This window comes from Muntiacus reevesi, chromosome 2 (assembly GCF_963930625.1).
Source record: "Muntiacus reevesi chromosome 2, mMunRee1.1, whole genome shotgun sequence".
Classification (NCBI taxonomy): Eukaryota; Metazoa; Chordata; class Mammalia; order Artiodactyla; family Cervidae; genus Muntiacus; species Muntiacus reevesi.
The window spans coordinates 71106602-71130070 of record NC_089250.1 but is presented as its reverse complement, the minus strand read 5'-3'; the positions used below and the strand labels follow the sequence as shown (position 1 = coordinate 71130070).

The 23469-nt window shown below is 53.4% G+C and overlaps 2 protein-coding genes across 3 annotated transcripts in view; one reads left to right on the top strand and one right to left on the bottom strand.

Annotated features, from left to right (window-relative positions):
- Positions 1 to 8360, top strand: part of RIMS4 (regulating synaptic membrane exocytosis 4) — a 65885-nt gene extending 57525 nt beyond the window's left edge. For both annotated transcript variants that reach the window (XM_065919786.1, XM_065919787.1), the window contains 4 exons: positions 1672 to 1784; positions 2067 to 2168; positions 2772 to 2911; positions 7983 to 8360. In XM_065919786.1, coding sequence (XP_065775858.1) covers positions 1672 to 1784; positions 2067 to 2168; positions 2772 to 2911; positions 7983 to 8201 — 574 coding nt within the window. In that variant the 3' untranslated portion in view covers positions 8202 to 8360. The remainder of the gene's footprint in view (positions 1 to 1671; positions 1785 to 2066; positions 2169 to 2771; positions 2912 to 7982) is intronic.
- A 5225-nt stretch (positions 8361 to 13585) lies between these two features.
- KCNK15 (potassium two pore domain channel subfamily K member 15) lies at positions 13586 to 19229 on the bottom strand. Its single transcript, XM_065919785.1, has 2 exons — positions 18899 to 19229; positions 13586 to 14268 (listed from the first exon to the last, which is right to left on the bottom strand). The coding sequence occupies exons 1-2, from the start codon at positions 19179 to 19181 to the stop codon at positions 13586 to 13588; spliced, it is 966 nt and encodes a 321-aa protein (XP_065775857.1). The 5' UTR covers positions 19182 to 19229.
- Positions 19230 to 23469: the final 4240 nt, after the last annotated feature.

Genomic DNA, 23469 nt, shown 5'->3' with positions numbered 1-23469 from the left:
CTGGCTTCAGACTGGGCCGAATCTGCCTCTTTACATGAATAATACTGGTAAAGGTTAAAAAAAAACAAAAAATGAAAAAAACCTCAACCTCTTTTGACTGTGGCGAGGATCCTAAGAGAAAATGGGTTACAAGTGCTTTACTTCTGAAGATAATAGGTACATCAAGCTTGGTATTTAGTGCCTGATCTCATTAAGTTTTTCCAGTAGTCATGTATGGATGTGAGAGTTGGACCATAAAGAAGGCTGAGTGCTGAAGAATTGATGCTTTCAAGCTGTGGTGTTGGAGAAGACTCTTGAGAGTCCCCTCGACAGCAGAGAGATCAAACCAGTCAATCCTAAAGGAAATCAACCCTGAATATTCACTAGAAGGACTGATGCTGAAGCTGAAGCTGCAGTACTTTGCCCACCTGATGCAGAGAGCTGACTCATTGGAAAAGACCCTGATGCTGGGAAAGATTGAAGGCGGGAGGAGAGGAGGACGACAGAGGATGAGATGGGTGGATGGTGTCACTGACTCAATGGACATGGGTTTGAGCAAGCTACGGGAGATGGTGAAGGACAGGGAAGCCTGGCGTGCTGCAGAGTCCGATGTGACTGAGTGACTGAACGACAACAATAACTCGTTAAGTACTTATCAGATCTAGGAGACGGGAGTGTTATTGTTCCCATTTCAGAGATGGGAAGGAAAACGCTAAAATTGGCTTTAGCAAAATAATATAATAATAGTTGTTGTTGACTTACATAACCAGAAAGAAAAAGAAGTATCTCTTGCTTCAGGTAGAGTTTGATCCAGGAGCTTATGCACTGCTGCCTGTGTGATGGCCTCCTTCATGGGCTGCCGATGGCAACAAGAGCAGCGAGAGGCTCCAGGCTTCTGTCTCAGGTGCAGATCTCGTGAGAAAATAGAGTCTCTCACTTCCTACAGTTCAAAGAAAGCTTCCTGGGCCGATTCTTGTGGGCTTGGGCGAGACGCCCAACTCTCAACCAGTCACTGGCCAAGGGAGGAATGACCTCTGAAGCTGGGTCTGCTCTGTTCCACGGGAATCAATGTCTTGAGGAGGGGGCTCCCCAAAGGAGATTTAAAGTCTGGTTCCCAAAGGAAGGGGAACGGATATTTGGCAGCCCCACGGCAAGGACAAGCGTGGACCTCCGAGGCTGAGCCACTGGTATACTTTTTTTAACTATCCAGTGCAAACAAGTCCTCTGTGGCTCATGTTAAAAGGCAGTTTCTGATTCACCAGCTGGGGAGTGGAGTGGACCACCATTTCCTTTCTAATTAGCTCCCAGGCAGTGCTGCTGGTCCCTGGACCACACTCTGAGTATCAGCCCTAACCCGTAGAGCCAGGCATGGACACATCACCTCCTGAGAGTCCTGCCTGGAGAGGCAAGTGGCATCATACCCATTCATGGGAGAAGAACCCGACACTTGGCAAGGAGAGGTCAGACAGGACATAGAAACTAAGCCCTAGAATTTTGGAGTCAGAGCGGAGATTTTAGGGCCATTAAAGTAGAAAGAAAGAAGCTGAGAGGACACTGGCCTGCCTGAGACTGGGAGATGGATGTGGACAGAATCGCCGTGGAATTAGGAGATTCTGGAGCTGACTGCCTGAGTCATCCGAGTCCTCAGTTGGCCCCCGGGAACGTCTGTTTTTGTCTCATTCTTTCTTGCAGCCTCAACTATGGGGGAGTTTGCCTGGCATCAGATGCCCAGTTCAGTGACTTCCTGGGCAGCATGGGGCCGGCACAGTTTGTGGGCCGCCAGACCCTGGCCACCACGCCGATGGGTGAGTGTCCCAAGACCTGTTCCAAAGGGGGTGGGGGTCCCCACCAGAAGCCCCGTGTCTCTCCTCTGCCTGGGTTACATCCCCTGAGCACTCGGCCTGGAGCCCAGGTCGCACCTGCCAGGCGCTCTGCAGAGCCCAGGCACTCGGCGTGGGGGTTGGTTCTGGTTGGTTTGTGACTGGGAGCAGGGGAAGGGAGTTGCATCCTCAACAGAGAGGAGGAGCTGAGTCCTTGATGGAGCTTCCAAGCCACTTCCCAGTGTCAGCTCTCGGGGCCTGTTGCAGGGGATGTGGAGATCGGCTTGCAGGAGCGGAACGGTCAGCTGGAAGTGGACATTATCCAGGCTCGGGGTCTGACGGCCAAGCCAGGCTCCAAGACACTGCCAGGTGTGGGGGCTGCCCTCCCGTCTGCCAGGTGGGGGTGGAGGTCTGGGAGGATGTCCTGCGGGGTAGCTGGGTCCAGAGGAGAGAAGATGGTGTCCAACTGGGGGTCCCCCTCCCCTTAAAGCTAGTGACTCCTGTGTCACTGGCGCTTTAGACTTTATTTTGGAGACCCAGTTGAAATTGTCCATTGACCTTGTCCACCTCCTTGACTTCACTGAGCTCCTGGAGGTTCAGAGACCATCTTTGGTTTTTTTTTTTTGTGGTTCTCCCATTTGTGATTCTACCCTAGCACCTGGTAGGGTGCATGGAATGCCTTGAGTGTTAAGCAAACATCGGAGTGAGTGGGTCAGACGTGAGTGTAAGCCCAGGAAGGGTGGGCAGGCCAGGGACTGAGAGAGGGAAAGGGTGAGCAAAGAGGCAGGTGGGCAGGACCCCTCAAGAGGGTAGTGTAGACCCCAGCCAGCCCTGACTGCACCCCGCCCCTGTTGCCTCGTCCCTGGACTCCCTGGGGGCACCCCGATCCACAGCAGTGGGCCCCTCTGCTGCACCCTCTGCCCACCGTTGGAGGCCCAGGCTGCCGCTCACCCTGCTGACCTCCGTCCTCAGCCGCCTACATCAAGGCCTACCTGCTGGAGAACGGCGTCTGCATCGCCAAGAAGAAGACCAAGGTCGCTCGCAAGTCGCTGGACCCACTGTATAATCAGGTGCTGCTGTTTCCTGAGAGCCCCCAGGGCAAAGTCCTGCAGGTGAGGGGCCGGGGCGGGCGGGGGTGCCCTCTGCAGGGTCTCACCTGGAGAAAGCAGAGCGCTCCGGTGAATCTGAGCACCACCATGTGTGTGGCGCGACTGGGAACAAGTTCCTTTCTGAGCCTCAGCTCCTTTATCTGTAAAATGGGGATGGGAACAGTAGCCGCCGGTAGAGTTACCGTGACAGCGGAATGCGTGCTTTGTGCAAAAAGGTATTTGCAAGTTTGGCCTGTAGTAATGATGATGATCACCATCATCACCAGTCTCTGGAGGCCAGGGGCTTAGCATGGAGTGCAGTGCTAATAGACTGAAAGCCTTTTGAGGATCCAGAGATCTTTGGCCCCCTGACTTTTAGGAAGATCCTAGTGGTCACCTTGGAGAAGGCAGTGGCATCCCACTCCAGTACTCTTGCCTGGAAAATCCCATGGATGGAGGAGCCTGGTAGGCTGCAGTCCTTGGGGTCGCTAAGAGTCAGACATGACTGAGCGACTTCACCTTCACTTTTCACTTTCATGCATTGGAGAAGGAAATGGCAACCCACTCCAGTGTTCTTGCCTGGAGAATCCCAGGGACGGGGGAGCCTGGTGGGCTGCCGTCTATGGGGTTGCACAGAGTAGGACACGACTGAAGCGACTTAGCAGCAGCAGCAGTGGTCACCTAGGGCTTCCTTGGGAGTTCAGCAGAAAAGAATCCACCTGCCAGTGCAGGAGACATGGGTTTGAAGAAGGAAATGGCAATATACTCCAGTACTCTTGCCTGGAAATCTCATGGACAGAGGAACCTGACAGGTTACAGTCCATGGGGTCAGAAACAACTCAGCAACTAAACAAAAAACAACAAAAGATGTTTACTGAAACTAGCGATAGCTGCCCATCGTGGGGTTGGCAGGGCCAAGGCTGAATGCCTTAGGAGCCACATGCCTACTCTCTTTGAGCTGCCATTTGTTTTTGTTTGTTTGTCTTTGTTTTTAAAAATACTTATTTTTTTGGCCACTCCAGGTCCTAGTGCAGCACGTGGACTCTCAGTTGTAGCGTGTGGGATCTAGTTCCCTAGGTGACCAGGAATCACACTCGAACGCCCTGCATTGAGAGCGTGGAGTCGTAGCCACTTGACCACCAGGGAGGCCCCTCAGAGCCGCTCTTTGGGCATCTCTAGCTTACACCTCAGTCCCTTTCTCCTAGCCTGAATAGGCAGAACACACAGGGGTAGGGCCAAGGTGTTACACGTCTCCAAGACGGAGGGCTGTTGGCAAACTGGAAAGCCCAGGTCCTGTCTGGGACACAGTCTTTCAATTTGTAGGTTGTGACCCATCAGCAATTTATGAACTTGGTTTAGTGGTGGTTTTGTTTTTTTTTTAATGGAATGGAATAGGAAATAGGAAAGAAATGGAAAACAGGACTAGGAAAGAAAACATTTCTCATTCTTAGTAAGGCAAGTCTTATTTGGTGGAGCCACTTGCTTCAGTTGTGAATCTCACGTGTTCACTGGATGATGATTTAAATGTCTGTCTTGCTGTATATATCAGTCAGAATAAAGTTTGGAAAAATCTTTCTGATCTAGAGGTATTCAAAGAAAATTTAAAACAACCAGAAGGCCATCTGGGGGCCACGTCTGTGTTTTCTGGCCTGAGCATCTTTGAAGAAATTCCAGAGCACACCCTGTCTGGGATGCAGAAAGATAGAGAAATAGAAATATGGCATGTGGGTCCTTGCTGCTGAGCCTTCTGACTAATGTCAGGGCAAGACAGACGCACGACGATTGAGCGATGCCGGCTGTGTTCATCTGCTAAAGCTGCCATAACAAAACACCGTAGACCTGGGGTCTTAGACAACAGAAGTTTATTTCTTACATTTCTGGAGGCTAGAAGTCCAAGATCAAAGTGTCACAAGTTATGTTTCTTCTGAGGCCTCTCTCCTTGGCTTGTAGACGGCCACCTTCTTGCTGTGAACTCATGTGGTTCTTTTTCTACACCCAGGCATTCCTGGTGTCTGACTGTGTGTCCTAATCTTCTGTTCTTATGACAACACCAGTTAAAATCGCATCCCACACTAATGGCCCATTTTAATGTAATCACCTTAAAGGACCAGTCTCCAAATACAGTCACATTCTGGGGTTAGGGCTTCAATATGAAATTGAGGGGCACGCAGTTAAGCCCATAACAACAATGATAACAAATCCATTCACACACTCAGACTTGGGCTGCTTTTTTTTTTTTTAATTGAGGATATAGTTGCCGTACAATGTTCTGTTAGTTTCTGCTGTATAAGGAAGTGACTCAGCCTTCTGCCTACATATGTCCCCTCCCTCCTGGGCCTCCCTCCTACTCCCCACCCCTCTAGGTGACCACCGAGCACCACGCTGGGCTCCCTGTGCGCCATAGCAGCTCCCACTAGCTCACTGTTTTACACATGGTATCCGATCAGTTACCAAGGGGGCATCGACAGCTTATTAGTTGAGTGACCTCGGGCAAATGATTTAACCTCCCTGAGCCCCAGTTTAAACAGCTGTGAAATCGGAATCCTTTTTTATAGCGTTGTTGGGAAGATTGAATCTAGGGAACAGTTCCTGACATGCAGTAACCAATAGCCGTGGCCCGTGTTGTTTGCCTATCTCTCTGCATGCTTGAGGAACAGCTTATAGCTTACAGTGAGCCTCCACATTTATTATCTCCTGTGATCCTCACCCGCCTGGTAAGCTGAGTGTGGATGATCCCATTTACAAACAAGAACCCTGAGTCTTGGTGAGGCTAAGTGACTTGGCCCGAAACGACCTAGACAAGACTGGAACTTGACCCTATATATGTCTGACCCCAAAGTGTGTGCATCAAGACAATAGGTCTTGTGAGCGATAAGCCAGCCCACCTTTAGAGAGGGGCATTAGAACCTGAGGAGAGCAAATGAGGGTCCGGCAGCCACAGAGACCACCCGTCTGGCCGCTCTAAGAGGAAGGTAGAATGAGGAGTGGGGAAGGTACTGCACAGATGAGTCTGTTGGAAAAGAGGAAGGAGGCTAGTATGTGTGTTCTACACGTGACAGCCACTTTTAAAAAACTGAAGTATCATTGATTTACAATGTTGTGTTACTTTCAAATGTGCACCAAAGTGATTCAGTTCATTTTTTCAGTTGCACCACAGGTTATTCCAAGATACTGAGCATAGTCCCCTATATGTGTGTGTGCACTCTTAGTTGCTCAGTTGTGTCCAGCTCTTTGCAACCCCATGGACTGCAGCCCACCAGGCTCCTCTGTCCATGGGATTCTCCAGGCAAGAATACTGGAGTGGGTTGCCATGCCCTCCTCCAGGGGATCTTCCCAACCCAGGGATCGAACCCAGGTCTCCCACATTGTAGGTGGATTCTTTACCATCTGAACCAGCAGGGAAGCCCATAGTCCCCTATGCTATACAGTAAATCCTTGTTGCTTTTCTATTTTATATATGGTACTTTGTTGATCCCATGCTCCTAATTTGTCCCTCCCTTCCTTCCCTTCCCTTCCCCTTTGGTAATCATAACTTGTTTTCTGTGTCTGTGAGTCTATTTCAGTTTTGTATATACATTCATTTGTGTTATTTTTCTAGATTCCACATTTAAGTGATATCATATAGTATTTGTCTTTCTCTGTCTGACTTCTTCACCAAGTATAATATATTCTAGGTCTATTCACCTTGCTGCAAATGGCAATATTTCATTGTTTTTAAAGCTGAGTAATATTCCATTGTGTGTGTGTGTGTGTGTGTGTGTGTACATATCATATCTTCTTAAGCCAGTTGTCTGTTGATGAGCACTTGGATGGTTTCAATGTCTTGACTGTTGTAAATAGTGCTGTTGTGAACATTGGGGTGCGTGTATCTTTTCAAATTAGAATCTTCGTCTTTTTCCAGATGTACCCAGGAGTGGGATTGCTGGATCTTATGATAGCTCTATTTTAAGTTTTTTAAGGACCCTCCATAGTGGGCTGTACCAATTTACATTCTCATGCACAGCATAGGAGTGTTCCCTTTTCCCCCGTCCTCTCCAGCATTTATTGTGTGTAGACGTTTTGGTGATGGCCGTATTGTCTGGTGTGAGGTGATACCTCCTTGTGGTTTCTGATTTGCATTTTTCTAACAGTGATGTTGAGCATCTCTTCATGTGCCCATTGGCCATCTGTATATCTTCTTTGGAAAAAGACCTGTTTAGGTCGTCTGCCCATTTTTTAATTGTTTGTCCCCCAATATTGAGTTGTATGAGTTGTTTATCCATTTTGGATATTAACCCTTTGTCAGTCTTACTATCTGCAAGTATTTTCTCCCATTTCTGTCACTTCTCTTTTTGTTTTTTGATGGTTTCCTTTGCTGTGGAAAAGTTTTTTTCTATGTTTGATTAGGTCCCACTTGTTTATTTTTGCTTTTCTCTCTTTTGCCTTGGGCAAGCGATCTATGAAAATATTGCTACTGTTTATGTCAGAGAATGTTTTGCCTAAGTTCTTTTCTGGGAGTTCGATGGTGTCATGTTTTAGGTGTTTAAGCCATTTTGAGTTTACTTTTGCATATGCTGTGAGAGAGTGTTCTAATTGTATTGATTTACATGTGGCTGTTCTACTAACCACTTTTATTTTTTAAATTTATTTAAAGTTTTTTTAAAATTTTATTTATTTTCTTTATTTGTCTGTGCCAGGTCTTAGTTGGGGCATGTGGGATCCAGTTCCCCAACCAGGGATCCAGTTCAGGCCCTGCATTGGGAGAGTGGAGTCTTAGCCACTGGACCACTAGGAAAGTCCCAGTTACTAACCCCTTTTAAAACCTTTATTTCTGAGGATCTGGAAGCAGAGGGCAGGTGGATGAGGGGGTGGGTAGGACACTCACAATGTAGCATCAGCCCTAAAGGCTGTGGCTCAAAGATGGGGTAGGTTGAAAGAGCAAGATTGGAGGCAAGAAGCCCATCATCCAAGAGCATCTGGTGGGACTTGAGCCATTTTAAGGCGGTGGACTTCCAGGACCCGGAGATGAATGAGGCACGCGGTGACCCCAGGTTCTGTTTCTGGGCCTGTGAGTGGCGTTGGCAGGATCTGAACCACTGTGTCTCTTGCCCCGCAGGTGATCGTGTGGGGGAACTACGGGCGGATGGAGCGGAAGCAGTTCATGGGCGTGGCCCGCGTGCTGCTGGAGGAGCTGGACTTGACCACCCTGGCCGTGGGCTGGTACAAGCTCTTCCCCACCTCCTCCATGGTGGACCCAGCCACGGGCCCCCTGCTCCGGCAGGCGTCCCAGCTGTCCCTCGAGAGCACCGTGGGGCCCTGCGGCGAGCGATCTTAGTGCCGGGGAGGGGGAGGGGCTCCCCGAGATGGTCCGGAGACCGCCCAGCCCCGACCTGGGACCCCAGGCCCCGGGGCATACTGAACAGAGGAGGCCGGGGTTCTCCCCCACCCAGTGGGGAAGCTGAATGGGGAGACCTGACCCCCCAGGGCCCCTCCTCACCCCTTCTTTGCCTCCTATTCCCCGAGACCTTCCCTCTCCCGATGGGATTGGCTGCACTTTTGACTTGGCCGGTTCTTGACCTGGTGGATGTGTCTGCAGTCCGGAGAAAGGAAAGATCGAGGCGGCAGAGCACACCATCCTCCTGCCCCCGACTCTGTCCGACCGCACCCACTTTTTGCCTCCTTGGAAGCTCGCTGCCCGGAGTCACGTCCAGAACCCAGTGGCCATCTCCATGGTGCCAATTACCAGCAAGTGTCTTTCCTGCGGCACCGGGTTCAGGCAGCTACTCCTGCCCCCCGAGCCTACGGGGCAGCTTTGCAAGGATCCGGCGCCAGCTCCGGGGGCCCTGCGCCCCCGACTTGAAGAGGAGCTCAGGCCTCCCTCCGCCTGCCCATGGAAGGAGCTCTGCCGCCGCCTGTTGGAGTCCATCTGTCCGTCCCGGCTCTAGGACATGGGGTCCAGCAGGGACCAGAGGAAAGGAAGGGGCTGCCTGGGGCCTGGCAGGGACCCCCAGGGCACCTGGCTCAGTGGGGTTGTAAGAAGCTAGTTTGCACACTGTGGGCGGACTGGAAAGAACTCTGTTGGCTGTGTTTCGACCAAGGAGCTGCCGGACCCTAATTTTCGAGAACCCCAGAGAGTTCACCAGTCTCTGAATTTGGGGGATGCCGGTTTGGAGAGGGATTCTGAAGAAAACTGGGATTGGGACTGATGGTGCCAAGGTGAGGGATTCCCTGGTAGGAGAATCCCTCCTTGTGGAATGAGGTCAAAGGTCATCTTGTCTGGCCCTCTGCCTCCGGGCTAAGGGCCTGGGGAGGCACCCGAGCTCCCCAGTTTTAGTCTTTTTAAACCAACCATCCTGTACTAAGGGCAGAACCCACTGCTCCGGCCTCAGTGACCTTGGCTCAAGGAGAGAAAGAGTGAGGCGAGACTGGAGTGTGAGAAAGGGGAGGTTCCTTCTTGAGCAGGCCCAGGGGGCTGCCTTCCCGGCCCCGCCCGGCCCGGTCCTCCCCGGAGCCTTCGGAAGCCCTTTTGCATGCGGGGAGGACGCAGGCTGGCCCCTTCTGTAGAAGCACATTTCTGCCACCTCCCCTGGGAGGCGCCCAGCCACCCACACCCCACACACCCCCCCCCCCCCCATCATTCCCCAGTCCTGCTGTGTAGGACGTAGTCTTGGTTAGCCGGGTAGGCTTAGAGTGCCTGGCCCTGGGCCTGGTCTTAGCTTCACATAGAGTCCTTACAGAGGGGATGGAGAAAATTCCAGGAGGCAGCCTTCTCCCTGCCGGCCTGGCCTGGGTCCAAGCCTGGACCTGGTTCAGGGGAGGCTGGCCCCTCCTCCTTCTCCTCCTCCTCTCTTTCCTCCCCCTCCTCATGTAGGGTTGTAGCCAGAGCCGCCCCTGACACTCAGATGTTCTGATTTATTACCCTTGGGACTGGTTTTATTTAGGAAGCGCTTCTGAGGATGTGGGCCTTGGCAGAGGGGGCCTGGGCTCCATCAGAGGAGGTGGTTTTCCACTGAGGATTGCCCGACTATGTTCTGTCCCACCTTGTCCCCACTCCCCACCCCACCCCGTCTTTAGGCTGTGGACCAGGTGAGTCCTTCCACCTGGAACTCCCCTCTCCTGGCCTGTTCCCAGCCCTGGGCATCCTTTGAAGTCCTGGTTGAGTTATAGCGCCTTCGCTGCACGGGCATGGGGAGATGGAGGCGCCCCCTCCTTGGTCCAGGAGGCCTTCTGAAACTGAAATCCCAAGGCTGGGGCGGAGGCAGCGGGGCTCAGAATTGGCCCCTCCCCTGTGCTTTTTTTTTTTTAAACCAGTGTGATTTCTCTGCCGTTTGTTTATTACTCACCATTCGGAATATTTTGAGCCAGGAGAGCTCCTTCTCTCTCCAGCTGTCACTGCTCGGGTAGTTCAGGGGTAGCATTTCAAAGCCGGGCTGGGGCCGGGCTGTCCCACCTGAGGACAGGGGGCACAGCCTTGCTCCCCAACCTGAGCCCGCCCTGGTAGGGGGTGGGCCTACACAGCCTTTATAAAGAGAGAAGGCGCTCCAAAGCAATAACATCCTGAGGGTGGTCACCGAGGGCCCCCCTCAATGACTTTCTGTTCGTTCTGTGGTTTCTCAGCTCACCTCCCGGAGGGGTGGCGTGGCACGGGGGCTGGAGCCCTCTTTCTTTGTATCATCGTTGTGAGCACATGGCCGCCTTCCAAGGGGCTCTGACCATTGAGCGTGGGGACCCCCCTCCCCGCCCCATCTGTCCTCACCCAGGGGTGGGGACTTGGGGAGGGAGTGGCTGGGGAACCTTCCAGCCCTCTCCTGTCTGATCCTTTGCCAGCTCAAACTCCCCCATTTGGAGAAGAGCTGAGAGGGTGGCACTGGGGGAATTAGGGGTGTGGGGGACCTGGGGGTCTCTAGGGGACGGTTCTTTTTCAATCTCTGGGCCAAAGGTCACATGCTGGGGTACAGTGGGAGAGAGTCATCTCCACTTTTCTTCTCCAGAATCTGCCTGTCACACTAAAAGGAAAGGGGCTTTGGGACCATCAGTGAAATGATTTCCATCTTAACAAAGAGATCACAGGCCCCTGGGGTCACCTGTGAGTTCACGACACTGGCAATCTGGGCCTCCTCAACCCCCCAGAGGCTGAGCTGGAGCCAGGGCAGGACTAAGTGGGGCCACCATCTCCCCCCCCCCCAATATTTCCTCTGCCCTCTCTCCGTGGCCTTCTCCCAGGGGCCTTGAAAAGATGGGCAGTGCTGATTGTTGTCCATCTGAGGGGGCAGGAAACCGAAGCTCAGCATCAGTAAGTGGCTTGCCCAAGACAACACCCCTCAGCAACGAGGACAGAGCAGAAGCAGCTCTGTCCTTACTCCAGGGGACAGCAGACTATTGCCCCAGGGCACATCTGCCATAATAAGGACCTGTGACCTTTAGACCCTCCTTGCTTGCATCTCAATGGGCCAGTAGCTTTTCTGGGCCTTGGGTTTTGGGGGGAAGGGTTGCCATAGAGACCTTGTTCTCCTGGGTGGGGGTGGGGGGGTCTGCCTTGACGGATGTGAGGCTGTGCAGGCCGTGGTCCTGGTCTTGATCTTAAGTGGGGACTCCCCCCCACTCCAGAGACCACAGCCCCTCTGGGACCACTCTGAGGGAGGGGCCAGACACCACTTCCTGGGGGTGTGTGGGAGTGAGGGGGGCGGTGGTACACCTCACCTTAAGGCATTCCCCCCCAAACCTTCAGGTGGAATAACAACGGAACTTCTCAGAGTGCTTTTCATACCTTTTTGTTTTCAGAGTGCTTTTATCTCCCGTGTACTCTCACAAGAGCTCCCGGGCAGTCAGTGGGGGCCTGGGTGAGTTATCAGCCCCATTTTACAGAAGAAGCTGAGGCCCGGGGAGGGGAAGGTGCTCGCTAAGGTCCCACTGTGAGTTGATGGCTGAGCCCAGATCTCCAGCGGTTCAGATCTCTTTTCTTCAATGCGGGGCAAAGCAGAGTTGAGGTCATGCACTTGACAAGCTGATCCACCATCCAGCTCCTCACATCTGGAGCTCATGGGCACATCTCAGCAGTGAGAGGCACCGCTGAGCCCCGCTGCCCTTGGAGCACAGCTGTTGCGTTAGGCAAGGCCACCTGCATTTATTTATTGAGCAGCAGCCCTGTGCCAGACCCAGGGGACGGACGGGATGCCCCGACTCCATCGCCCACTGTCCTGTAACGACTTGTCTGGGTTCCAGGAGGCCCATGTCTGTATAGCGGCACCTCTGAGTGGACGGAAAGCTTTCAGGTCCATGAGCTCATCTGACTCACAAACCCCACCCGGGAGGCGCTGGCTGTGCCCGTTTGACTCATAGCTTCTGTGAGGGCAAAGTGGAGACTTGAACCGGGGCCTCGGACATCACCTCTGAGCCCTTTCACCCCACCACTGCCTCCTGAGGGGGTGGCAGGAAGGCAGACCCCTGGTCCTCAGGCCCATTCTCCATTCATCTTTCCCCTCTTCCCTCTCCAGGAGCAGGAGCCCCTCAGGCTTTGGGGGAGGGAGGGTTTCTGGGGCCCCTGAGTTGGAGCAGGTCACGTTGCATTGTGTTCATGACCATGTAGCTCATGTTGAAAATTAAAGTTTTTGGCTTTTCTAACCCAGCCTGCTCTGTTTTGTGTTGACGCAGTACTCTCTGGGATGCTGAGGGCTGTTAATTTTAATGACCTGAGTGCTGTGGGATGTCAGCTTTGTTAGTGTCCATTTATGGGTCTGGGGCCCATCCCGGGACCACTTCCAGAGACGCGCAGGAGGGAACACGGCACTGGGAGAACCCATTTTACAGATGTGGAAACTAAGGCCCAGGGAGGGGATGAGGATTCCCTGAAGTCCCGTTGTGGGTGACTGGCAATAACCAGACCTCACAGTTCCCAGAAGAGACTCTGGCCCAGGGACTGCGCTGGCAGTCCAGTGGTTGACTCCACACTTAAGAGAGTCAAGATTTGATACCTAATCAGGGAACTAAGATCCCACATACTGTGCAGAGCAGCCAAGGGTTGGGGTGGGGGAGAAGACTGGCCCAGGTAGTCCCAGTGACATGGTGGGTGTCAGCAAGACCCCCTTCCCCCATCCGAAACTGGGGCTGGCTGAGGACAAAGAATATGAGATTCCGGGCTGGGGCCAGTTCCACTACATGCTGAGTAAGAGAATGAGTAGTCTTTAAACTGCACAATTTGCGCAGCGGTCCACGCTGGGTGGTAAATGTTTCTCTTCGGTCCATGTGATCCCCATGCTTCTCATAGTGGGAGCCACTGACCTCACTGGTTAGGATTCCAGTGTGGGAAGCCGTGCATTTCCCCCACAACACAGAAAACCCACGTCACACAACAGAAAAACGGGCCCGTGGAGAATGCGTGTGGCCACGCTTTCCTAGAACAATTTGGACCACAGGGGACTTGCACCTATGGGGCAACTTAAGAGTCGTGCTTTTGCTTATGATGCGACTTTTAATGTATTTTTGGAGAGGAGGGCGGGGCTCGCGCCACAGAAGGGAGTGAGAAACTGCTCGTGGCAGAGGACGGCATTGAGGCCACGGGCCCTCAGCCCTTCTCCAAGCTCTGGGGAGGGTGCGCGGACAGGTGAATCCAGACCAGGTTCTAGGATCCAGGTTCTAGGCTCGACCCCCCGGGTGAGTCCTGTGGGATTTCTGGGGCCCATCCCAGGACCACTTCCAGAGATGCACAGGAGGGGAGGGCTATCAGATGGACTTCCGCCGGGCCGGGGGCCTGCCGGCTCTGCCGCCGCCCCCAGCCCCGGGGCTGGCGGGGGGCGAGAAGCCGGGATTGTCGCGGGCGCACAGCTCCAGCGGGTGCAGGCGGCAGGAGATGGCGATGCGGCCGGCGCGCTGCGCGGGGCCTCGGCTCTCGGGCGCCCCCCGGCGGGGCGGGCGGGCAGCGCGCTCAGGCGCGTCCGCGGCGGCCGCCAGGAAGCGCAGGACCACGAGGTTGAGGAAGGCGCCGATGACCGTGAGCCCTAGTAGGATGTACAGGAAGCTGAAGGCCACGTAGGGCGGCTTCCTCTGCAGCGCCCCGTCGTTCTGCAGCGCCACAAAGTCGCCGAAGCCGATGGTGGTGAGGGTGATGAAGCAGTAGTAGTAGGCGTGGAAGAAGGTCCAGCCCTCGAAGTGCGCGAAGGCGGCGGCCCCGAGCGCCAGGGTGGCCGCGCACGCCAGCAGCCCGGCCGCCGCCATGTTCTCGGGGGACACGCGCGGCCGCCGCAGGCCCAGGCAGCGCTTGGCCGCCAGCAGGAGGCGCCGCACCAGCGCGTTCAGCCGCTCGCCCAGGCTCTGGAAGGTGACCAGGGTCAGGGGGATGCCCAGGAGCGCGTAGAACATGCAGAAGGCCTTGCCCGAGTCCGTGCCCGGCGCGGCGTGGCCGTACCCTGGAGCAGGAAGGAAGGGGGAGGCTGAGTGTCCAGGTCCCTCTCACACTCGCACACAGGGCTTCCTGCCAGGCCTCTCTCCCCATCCTCCAGAGCCCGCAGAGCATGTGGAAATGCTAGTTCGAACCAGGTCATTCCCTCGGCTTTAAAACCTTGTCTGACTACCCATAATCGGCCCAAGTTGTAAGCAACCTAAAGTGTCCCTCACCTGGGGAATGGGTAAACCACCTGTGGTATGTCCATACAACGGAATGATTCTTTTCAGCCACAGGGAGGAAGGAGCTGCTATTTCCTCAGCAACAGAGGATGGATCTCAAACGTTTTATGCTGAATGAAAGGAGCCAAGTTCAAAAGGCTACATATTGCTTGGTTCCATTTAAATGACATTCTGTAAGATAACTGGCAAAACTTCTGTGGCAAAACTGTAGGATCAGAGAACAGACCTGTGGTTGCCAGTCCTTGGAGTTGAGGGAGGGGAGTTAACGAACTATAAACAGGCACGACAGAATTTTGGGGAGTGATAGAAATGTTCTGCCTTGAAATCATGGCTGCAGTTACACGACAGGTTTTCATTTGGCAAAACCCGCACGAGTGTACACTGAAAAAGAATGAATTTGAATGTCTGTAAAGTGTGCCCTTGATAGAAAAACAAAAAAAACAAATCTGTTGTGGCTCCCCAGGACCCAGAGGGTAAAGTCCGTGTTCTCAGCTAACGTCACGATCTGAGCTCCTTCCCGCCTCCAGCCTCATGCCGTGTTTCCCCACCACCCTGTCCTTTTCTCGTGACTTCCCTCCCCTCAGTGATCTTTTCCCTCGCCTGCATCCAAGTCGCCCTTCCCAGTTCCTGTGCCAGGCCAGCTCTCACGAAACACCCCTTCAGTCTGGTGGAGTCCCTCACTGAGTCCCCTGAACTGTGTAGGGAACGTAAATACGAGTGGGCTTCCTTGAGTCTTGGCACACAGAACAATCATTATGGGATTAGTGGCTGTGTTCTCTCTTCCAGGACCCAAGGAGTGAAAGCTTTCACGGTATTCTCGAAGGGCCCCATAACCCAGGAAAAGTCAGGTGTCCCTTCCCCAATAGAATATGCCTCTTCTAGCAAATTGGCCCCATCTGCCGAACGATAAATACACCTTTGGCCTGTGCTGTTCCCCAGTGAGGAAAGTCGTCCCCTAAAACATACACACGTGCAAAGTGATGTGTCCACGTGAGCTGTCGTTGCCACACTGTTGGTGACAGCAAAAATAAGAAACAGCCTAAATGTCCATCAAAAAGAGCCTGGTGAAACCAGCCATGGTGCCATCCCACGATGGTTGTGGTTCCAGCTGAGGGCGATTGAGCCCCTGAGGGGACCACTGGCCATGTCTGGAGACAGTGTCGGTTGTCACACCTGGGAGCTATCGCGACCTGGTGGGTACGGGCCGGGGTCCTGTTAACATCCTCTGACGCACGGGACAGTCCCCACAGTCAGAATTTGTTGTTATTTTTCAGTCGCTAAGTCATGTCCGACTCTCTGCGACCCCACGGACTGTAGCCCGCCAGGCTCCTCTCCATGGGATTTCCCAGGCCAGAATACTGGAGAGGGTTGCCACTTCCTTCTCCAGGGGCTCTTCATGATCCAGGGATCAAACCTGCGACTCCTCATAACCACAGGACTTCTGGGGAAGTCCCTGCTCATAACCTCCTTAGAGAATTTGTCTAGCTGCTTGACATCTGCCTGATTCCTAGGTGTTTGATTAATATTTATGTATCATGAAATAAAATTACACGTTGTCACTCAAAAAAAAAAACAAAAAAAAAAAACAAAGAACAAACCTGCGACTCCTGCATTGGCAGGTGAATTCTTTACCACTGAGTTACCGAGGAAGCCCACCAGAATAGCCAGTCCAAAATGTCAACAGTGCCAAGGTGGAGGAGCCCTGCTAATCAGCCATGAAAAAGAGGACACAGTTCTTTAGGGACTGATGTAAAGAAATAACCAAAATATACGAAGTGAAAAAAGCAACAGTCAAAAAGGCATGTATAATGTAATGTCTCTATCACGTATAAAAGTGAAAGTAGCTCAGTCGTGTCCGACTCTTTGCAACCCCATGGACTCTATACAGTCCATGGAATTCCCCAGGCCATAATACTGGAGTCGGTAGCCTTTCCCTTCTCCAGGGGATCTTCCCAGCCCAGGGCTCGAACCCAGGTCTCCCGCATTGCAGGCAGATTCTTTACCAGCTGAACCACCAGGAAAGCCCAAGAATACTGGAGTGGGCAGCCTATCCCTTCTCCAGCAGATCTTCCTGACCCAGGAATTGAACTGGGGTCTCCTGCATTGCAGATGGATTCTTTACCAACTGAGCTACCTGTGTGTGTTATAAAGGAATATATAGGCAGGGAAGATACTTGGAAGGATACTCAAAAAACAGATAACTGCATTTGATCCAGAGAAAGAATTTATAGGTTGAAAGATGCGGAGAAAGGGAGACTTCCTTTTCATCCTATACCTTTTGTACCGTGTGAAGTGTGTGCATATATAACATTTGAAATATCAACACTATATACATATATATATATTTAAAGATCTATGACTCCACGTTCATGTTTCTACGTCATGGCTCTATTAGTCTGCCTCTATCTATTTGAGGGGCAGGGACCCTGCTGCCACTAAACTGTGAGGTCCTTGAGGCCAGAGACCGATCTAGTCATTTATCATGTCCCTGATCACCAGTACCCTGCACAGACTAAGAGCTCAATGAAAGTTTAATAACCAATAATAATAAGAATACTCAAACCAGACTGAAGGAGGTACAGAGTGCAAGACGGAGGAGCGTCTTTATGAATAAAAGGCCAGGCAGTGCTGTTTCCAGCCGTTTGTCTGGTTTTGACAGAGAGGAAAATGAATAATGATAATAACTAAGCATGCTAGGAACTCTACATTGTTTATTTTATTTAATCGTCCCAATGACTGTATGAGATTACTATCCCCATCTTACAGATAAGGAAACTAGGCTCAGAGGGAGAAAGCTGCCCAAAGGTCACAGGGTTGAGCTATTAACCACTATCCTCCATAACTTCTTAATGGCTCTTTTCTGTCCGTGCAAAGCTCAACCCCTGGGTTCTGTCACCTGCTCTGTGCAAGGCTAGCTTCTGCAGCCTGGACCACACAGCCATACTGGCGCCCCCAGGTGGCCCAAAGCGGTAAAACTGCTATTTCCTCCGTCGCTTTCCACACCCTGGTCCCTACTCCCTCCCCATACCAGGTGCAGGTCAGAGGCCAGCAGTCAGAAGTGGAGGCCGCCTCCAGCTGGGAGGCCTCCAAAATGTGGGGGAAGGCAGAGAAGGTGGACAGGGTCCCATACCACTGGGTGCAGTGACAGGGAGGGTCTTCGGCTGAGCCAAGATAGAGAAGCAGGGGTGCCCAGGCTGATAGGAGGGGTCAAAAGGGCTGAACAGGAGCTGGGCCCAGAGTTGGCAAATAATGAATTGTCATTATTGTTCATTAACAGTCCCTACTGAGCCTCAGGACTTGTGCTATGCATTTTACCTGCTTGGCCTCACTTAAACCTGGCAATCACTCAGTGAGATAGCAACATTTGCACATTGTAGTTGAGGAAACCAGGGCTCAGAGAGGTACAATCAATTGCCAGAGAAGGCAGGAGGCAACAGAGATGAAAACCAGAACTCTGGCCTATGTAATTTCGGAATGCAGGCTTTCAACTCCACTGCTAAACCCACAAACACACTGACTTGCAAGAGCATTAAGGAGGAACTTTCTCCGCAGCACTGGTTTCCGGGGTGGTGGTCCAGGCCCAAAGAGACACTGGGACCTCCAGAGCCAGCCTGGGGGAGTGGCTGGCACCCAGCAAGGAGCCCAGAGAGTCTGCTCCTCCCCTTTTCTGCTTCCCCAGGCTTGGGCTCCGCAGGTACCAACCAGTCGGTAGCCATGGCAACGGTTGGCAGTCCAGATGCTGCAGAGAAAGTGCTCTGAATCCCCGAGGGTGAGGTCCAAAGCTGGTGATAATCAGTCATTCCTGTAACAAATATTTATTGAGTGTCTACTACAGGCTAGGCACTGGCCATATTGCAGGAACTAAGACAGATTAGGCGCCCGTTCTCTTTTTTGTTATAATACAAAAATCAATACCCCCCTCCCCCACCTTTTTTTAGTACTTTCTACTTCTCAGGCCCTGTGCTAAAACTTTCTACATATATTATCTCCTTAATGAAAACTGTCTCACTACAGCCTTGAGATACGGCCTATTAGCACCTCTCTTTTACAGAGGAGAAAACCTGAGGCTCAGAGAGGTTAAGCAACTGGTCTGAGGTCACACAGCTAACGTGATGCCCCGCCCCAGGCAAGGAAGCAACTCCGGCCACTTGGGCTTCCGACTTCACTTTATCAGTCTCGAAGCCCCTGCCACTGCCTCTTGGCAACGGGGACCTACTGGCTCCTCCCAGCCGGGCCGGCATGGAACCACAGAGAGCCCATTCGACAGAGGGAGGCAAGTGAGGCTGGAGAGCTGAAATGACTGCTCCAAAGTCACCCCGCCTGGCGGAGGCAGAGGTGGGATTGAAACCCCGGGACGCCGCGGACGCCTAGGGATGGAGCGAGCGCGGAGGGGAGGCGCCGGGGGCCGCTCACCGATGGTGGTGATGACGGTGATGGCGAAGTAGAAGGAGCCGGCGAACTTCCACTGGCTGCCGGCGCGGTGCGGCTCGGCTTGCAGCGCCAGGCGCTCCAGCTCGCGGTAGTCCTCGGCCGAGAAGCCGTACTTCCTCCGCAGCTCGCTCCGCTTCTGGGCCAACAGCCGCTTGCGGCCGCTCTCCGCCTCGGACTCGAGCGCGTCGAAGACGGCGGCGCCCACCAGGAGGTAGGAGAGAATGCACAGGACTAGCGCGGCGGTGCGCGCGCTCTGCTTCCTCATCGCAGAGCCCCGGGCCCCGCTCCCCGGCCCCGCGCCGCGCTCGCCGCCGCCCCGTCCATGCGCCCCGACGGTCGCCCCGCGCCCCCCTCGCGGCAGGAGTCGGGGCTGCGGGCGGCTGGGATGTGGCACCTCGGGGCGGCGCCTCTGCGGGGCGGGGCGGGGCGAGGGGGCGACGAGGGCCCGGAGGGCTCCTGTAGCTGCCACCTGCCCGCGCCTCCCCTGCCTTTGTTTCCCCGGGGGTGCTCCGGGGCTGTAGCGTCTGCAGGTCGTGACAGCGGGACCGAAGCGCCCAGAGCCCAGCTCTGCAGGCGCCCTATCTGCACCGCCCTTCTCGTCCGGTGACCTTGGGCAAGTCATTCATTCCTTCGTTCGGCCGGTCATCCAGCAAATATTTACCAAGCACCTACTGGTACACACAATCTATTGCATTCCTGGTGTAAATAGAGCTGATATCCTCGGATAGAGGGTTGGATGGAGGTCAAACAAAAAGATAATGTAAGAAAAGTGTGAGGGTCTTCTCTGGCGGTCCAGCGGTTAAGACACCGCGCCTCCGCTGCCAGGGGCGTGGGTTGGATCCCTGGTCGGGGAACTAAGATCTCACAGGCCAAAAATTAAAAATTTTGGCACGGCCAAAAATTAAAAAAAAAAAAAAAAAGCGTGAGAAGGAAAACATCCTATCCTGCAAGGCGGGTGGAGGGTGGGAGTGGAAGGGGCACTTAGAGCTGAGATGGTGGAGAAAGCGTCCCTGGGGAGAGACTGGCAACAGTTCTGGTCCTTTAAGCAGAGAGGCCAGTGTGTCTGGAGTCACAGTGACTGGGGTGGGGGTCAGGTGGGGGTGGGGATTAAAAGGAAGACAGAGAGTCCACTTCACAGGGGGTTTTACAGGCCCTCTGAAAAGTTCCCTGGTGGCTCAGACCGTAAAGAGTCTGCCCGCAGTGTTGGAGACCTGGGTTCGATCCCTGTGTCGGGAAGATCCCCTGGAGAAAGAAATGGCAACCCACTCCAGTACTCTGGCCTGGAGAATCCCATGGACAGATGAACCTAGTGGGTTACAGTCCATGGGGTCTCGAAGAGCTGGACACGACTGAGTGACTTGACTTGACTTGACTTCACTTCTCCAGTACAATAGAAGACCCTGGAAAGGCTGTAGGTAGGAAGACAAACGCCAGCGATCTAATTGACATTTTTTAAAAAAACAGCATTCTGGCTATCCTGTGGGAGAGAGATGGTGGTCCAGACTGAAGACCAGTTAGAAGACTCTTGTCCTCCAAACCTGTGCTGAGGGTGCGATGGACTTGGAGATGAGTGGGTGGGTCTGAAATGCTGGCGAGGTGGAGCCAGGCGCACTCAGCCAGCCGCATGCTCACATGTCGATGGAGTGAGGGCAGGAGTGACCAGTGTCCCATCCAGGCCTGGTCCGTAAACCTGCCATGTGCCAGGCCCCCACTGTTCTTCCCAATAGCAGACAACGAGAGCACCAACCAGCCCATCCCAAAGGAAATCAACCCTGACTATTCATTGGAAGGACTGAGGCTGAGGCTGAAGCTCCAATACTTTGGGCCCCTGATGCGAAGAGCCAACTCACTGGAAAAGACCCTGATGCTGGGAAAGATGAAGGAGGGAGGAGAAGGGGACGATAGAGAATGAGGCGGTTGGATGGCATCACCGACTCGATGAACATGAGTTCGAGCAAATTCCAGGAGATGGTGAAGGACAGGGAAGCCTGGTGTGCTGCCGTCCATGGGGTCGCAAAGAGTCAGACATGACTGAGCGACTAAACAAGTCTTTAGGCGAGGACAGAGCCACAGGGTGGGAGGAGCTGGGGAGCTATGACACACTGCAGAGGATCCCCCAAAAGAACACCTATTTTGAACTTCGATGGCATTGAGCCCCTGACATCTGGAGTCCATCTGTTACTGCAGCTAGTGTTACCCAGATGCACAGAGCAAAGGACATGCTGATGGGTTAGATGTGGAGGGTGAAGAGGACTAAAGGATGATCCCGGGGTCCCTGGCCTGAATAGCTGGGCGCTTGGGGCACCTTCCATTGGCTGCACTCCCTGAGGAATCTACCCCTTCCCACCAGCACCAACGTGACGCTCATGTCAGAGTCCTGGGTGGGCCGGCATGGGTGGGCAGCCTCTCCTGCAGCTATCTGGACCCCCACCCTCCCAGCTCTCTGCTGCAGCTTCAAAAAAAAAAATCATTTATTTCTTTGGCTGCAACGGGTCTTAGTTGTAACATGTGGGATTTTCAGTCTTCTCCCGGGATCTTTGATCTTCTTGCAGGATCTTGGATCTTCTCACGGGATCTTGTATCTCCCTTGTGGCACGTGGGATCTAGTCCCCTGACCAGGATCAAACCCCGGCCCCCTGCACTGGGAGCCCAGAGCCTTAGCCATTGGACCACCAGAAAAGTCCCTCTGCTGCGTCTTTGACATGCATCACTTGTCCCCTGTGATTGTTCCAGCCCCTCTCCCCGCAGCCCCTTTGCTTTTTTCTTGGCTGTGTCTACATTAAACTTTCAGTTCTTTCTGCAACCCCTTGCTCTGCTTGGAACAGCCTTCTCCCCAGCCCACTCAACAGCCAACATTTATTGAATGCCTGCTAGGAGTATGGCGTTGGTTGAAGCACCTTAGATGTGTTAAGGCATTTAATCCTCACAGCTTCTTTATGTAGTAGAGGCAGCTGCCTGACGCTCTCTTTGTCCTGTACCCCTCCCTTCATGGGACATCTTCCCTGACTCCTCAGGTGTCCCTCCTCTGGGCTCTTCGGAGGCTTCCCTGGCTCCTACCATCTTGCATTCCTCCCACTGAATTCCCTATGTGTGTCCCGCTGGGGACAGGGATCCCATCTTGGTCACCGGTCTGTCCCCAGTACCCAGCTATGGCACAGAGCACATATCCAATGACTGTGGATGAACAAGCAGCAGAAGTACGTAGAAGTTCAGAGCAGGGACTCTGCACCCCCAGTGCCTGGGGTCATATCCTACTTTTGCTTACCAGTTGTATGAACTTGGGATGCTTCAGTCTCCCTAGTTTCTAGGGGGGTTAGAAAAGTTCCAGTCTCAGAAGATGCTGTGGTCAGCAGAATAATGCTCCCTGGCAAAGATACCTAGCCATGCCGTCGCTTCTGTTGTGTCCGACTCTTCGCTACCCCATGGACGGTAGCCCACCAGGCTCCTCTGTCCATGGGATTCCCCAGGCAAGAACACTGGAGTGGGTTGCCATGCCCTCCTCCAGGGGATCTTCCCGACCCAGGGATTGAACCCACGTCTCCTATGTCTCCTGCATTGGCACTCGTGTTCTTTACCACTAGTGCCACTGGGGACCCCCCAAAGATGTCCACATCCTATTCCTGAGCCCTGTGAATATGTTAGGTTATGTGACAAAGGGGAATTGAGGTTGCAGGTGGAATTAAGGTTGCGAATCAGCTGACCTTGAAATGGGCGGTCATCCTGATGCTCTGGGTGGGCCCAGTGTGATCAAGGGTCCTCGGAGTTGGAAGAGGGAGGTGGAAGAGAGGGAACCAAGGTGAGGAGGACTCGGCCTGATGTTGCTGGCTTTGAAGATGGGAAAAGAGAGCCACACACCAAGGACAGCAGTCTACTTCTAGAATCTGGAAAAGGCGAGGAAACAAAAACGCAGTTTTGCCAGTGTCTTGATTTTAGCCCAGTGTGACCTGTGTAGACCACCATCCCACAGAACTGGAAAGTAATACAGTTGTGGTGTTCAAGCTGCTTTGTTGCTTAATCACTAAGTCATGTCTGACTCTTTTGCAACCCCGTGGACTGTAGCCCACTGGGCTCCTCTGTCCGTGACATTTCTAGGCAAGAATACTGGAGTGGGTTGCCATTTCCTCCTCCAGGGATTCCTCCTGACCCCGGGATCCAACCCGTCTTCTGCACTGGCAGGCGGATCCTTTACCACTGAGCCACTTGGGAAGCCCATTCGAGGCACTACGTGTGTGATCATTTGTTACGGCAGCAACAGGGCTCTAGTACAGTGGTTACAAGGATTAAACGAGCCGCTAGACGTGCCGCCCTGAGAGCAGCGCCTGGCCTGAGGACCCACGTAGCAGTGTTAGCCTGTGTTGCAAGTATCACAACAGAGCAAAGGCCCAGGTCTGCACAAGGCTAGACTCAGCTCCTGCCCTGACTCAGTTCTCGGGCAGAATTGGGGTCCAGTGCTTAGGAGAGGGGCATTGGACGCCCCCCCGTTCTGAGAAGCTGGAGGGGGCAGCTCAGTGGCCCAGAAGCGAGGGAGCTGGTGCTGCTGTGTCAACCTTATT

Excerpts from the sequence above, each read along its gene's own strand:
- KCNK15 (XM_065919785.1), bottom strand. The coding sequence starts at position 19,181 with ATGAGGAAGCAGAGCGCGCGCACCGCCGCGCTAGTCCTGTGCATTCTC. Across the intron at positions 14,269-18,898 it reads CACCGTCATCACCACCATCG|GGTACGGCCACGCCGCGCCG; the intron begins GTGAGCGGCCCC and ends TTCCTGCTCCAG.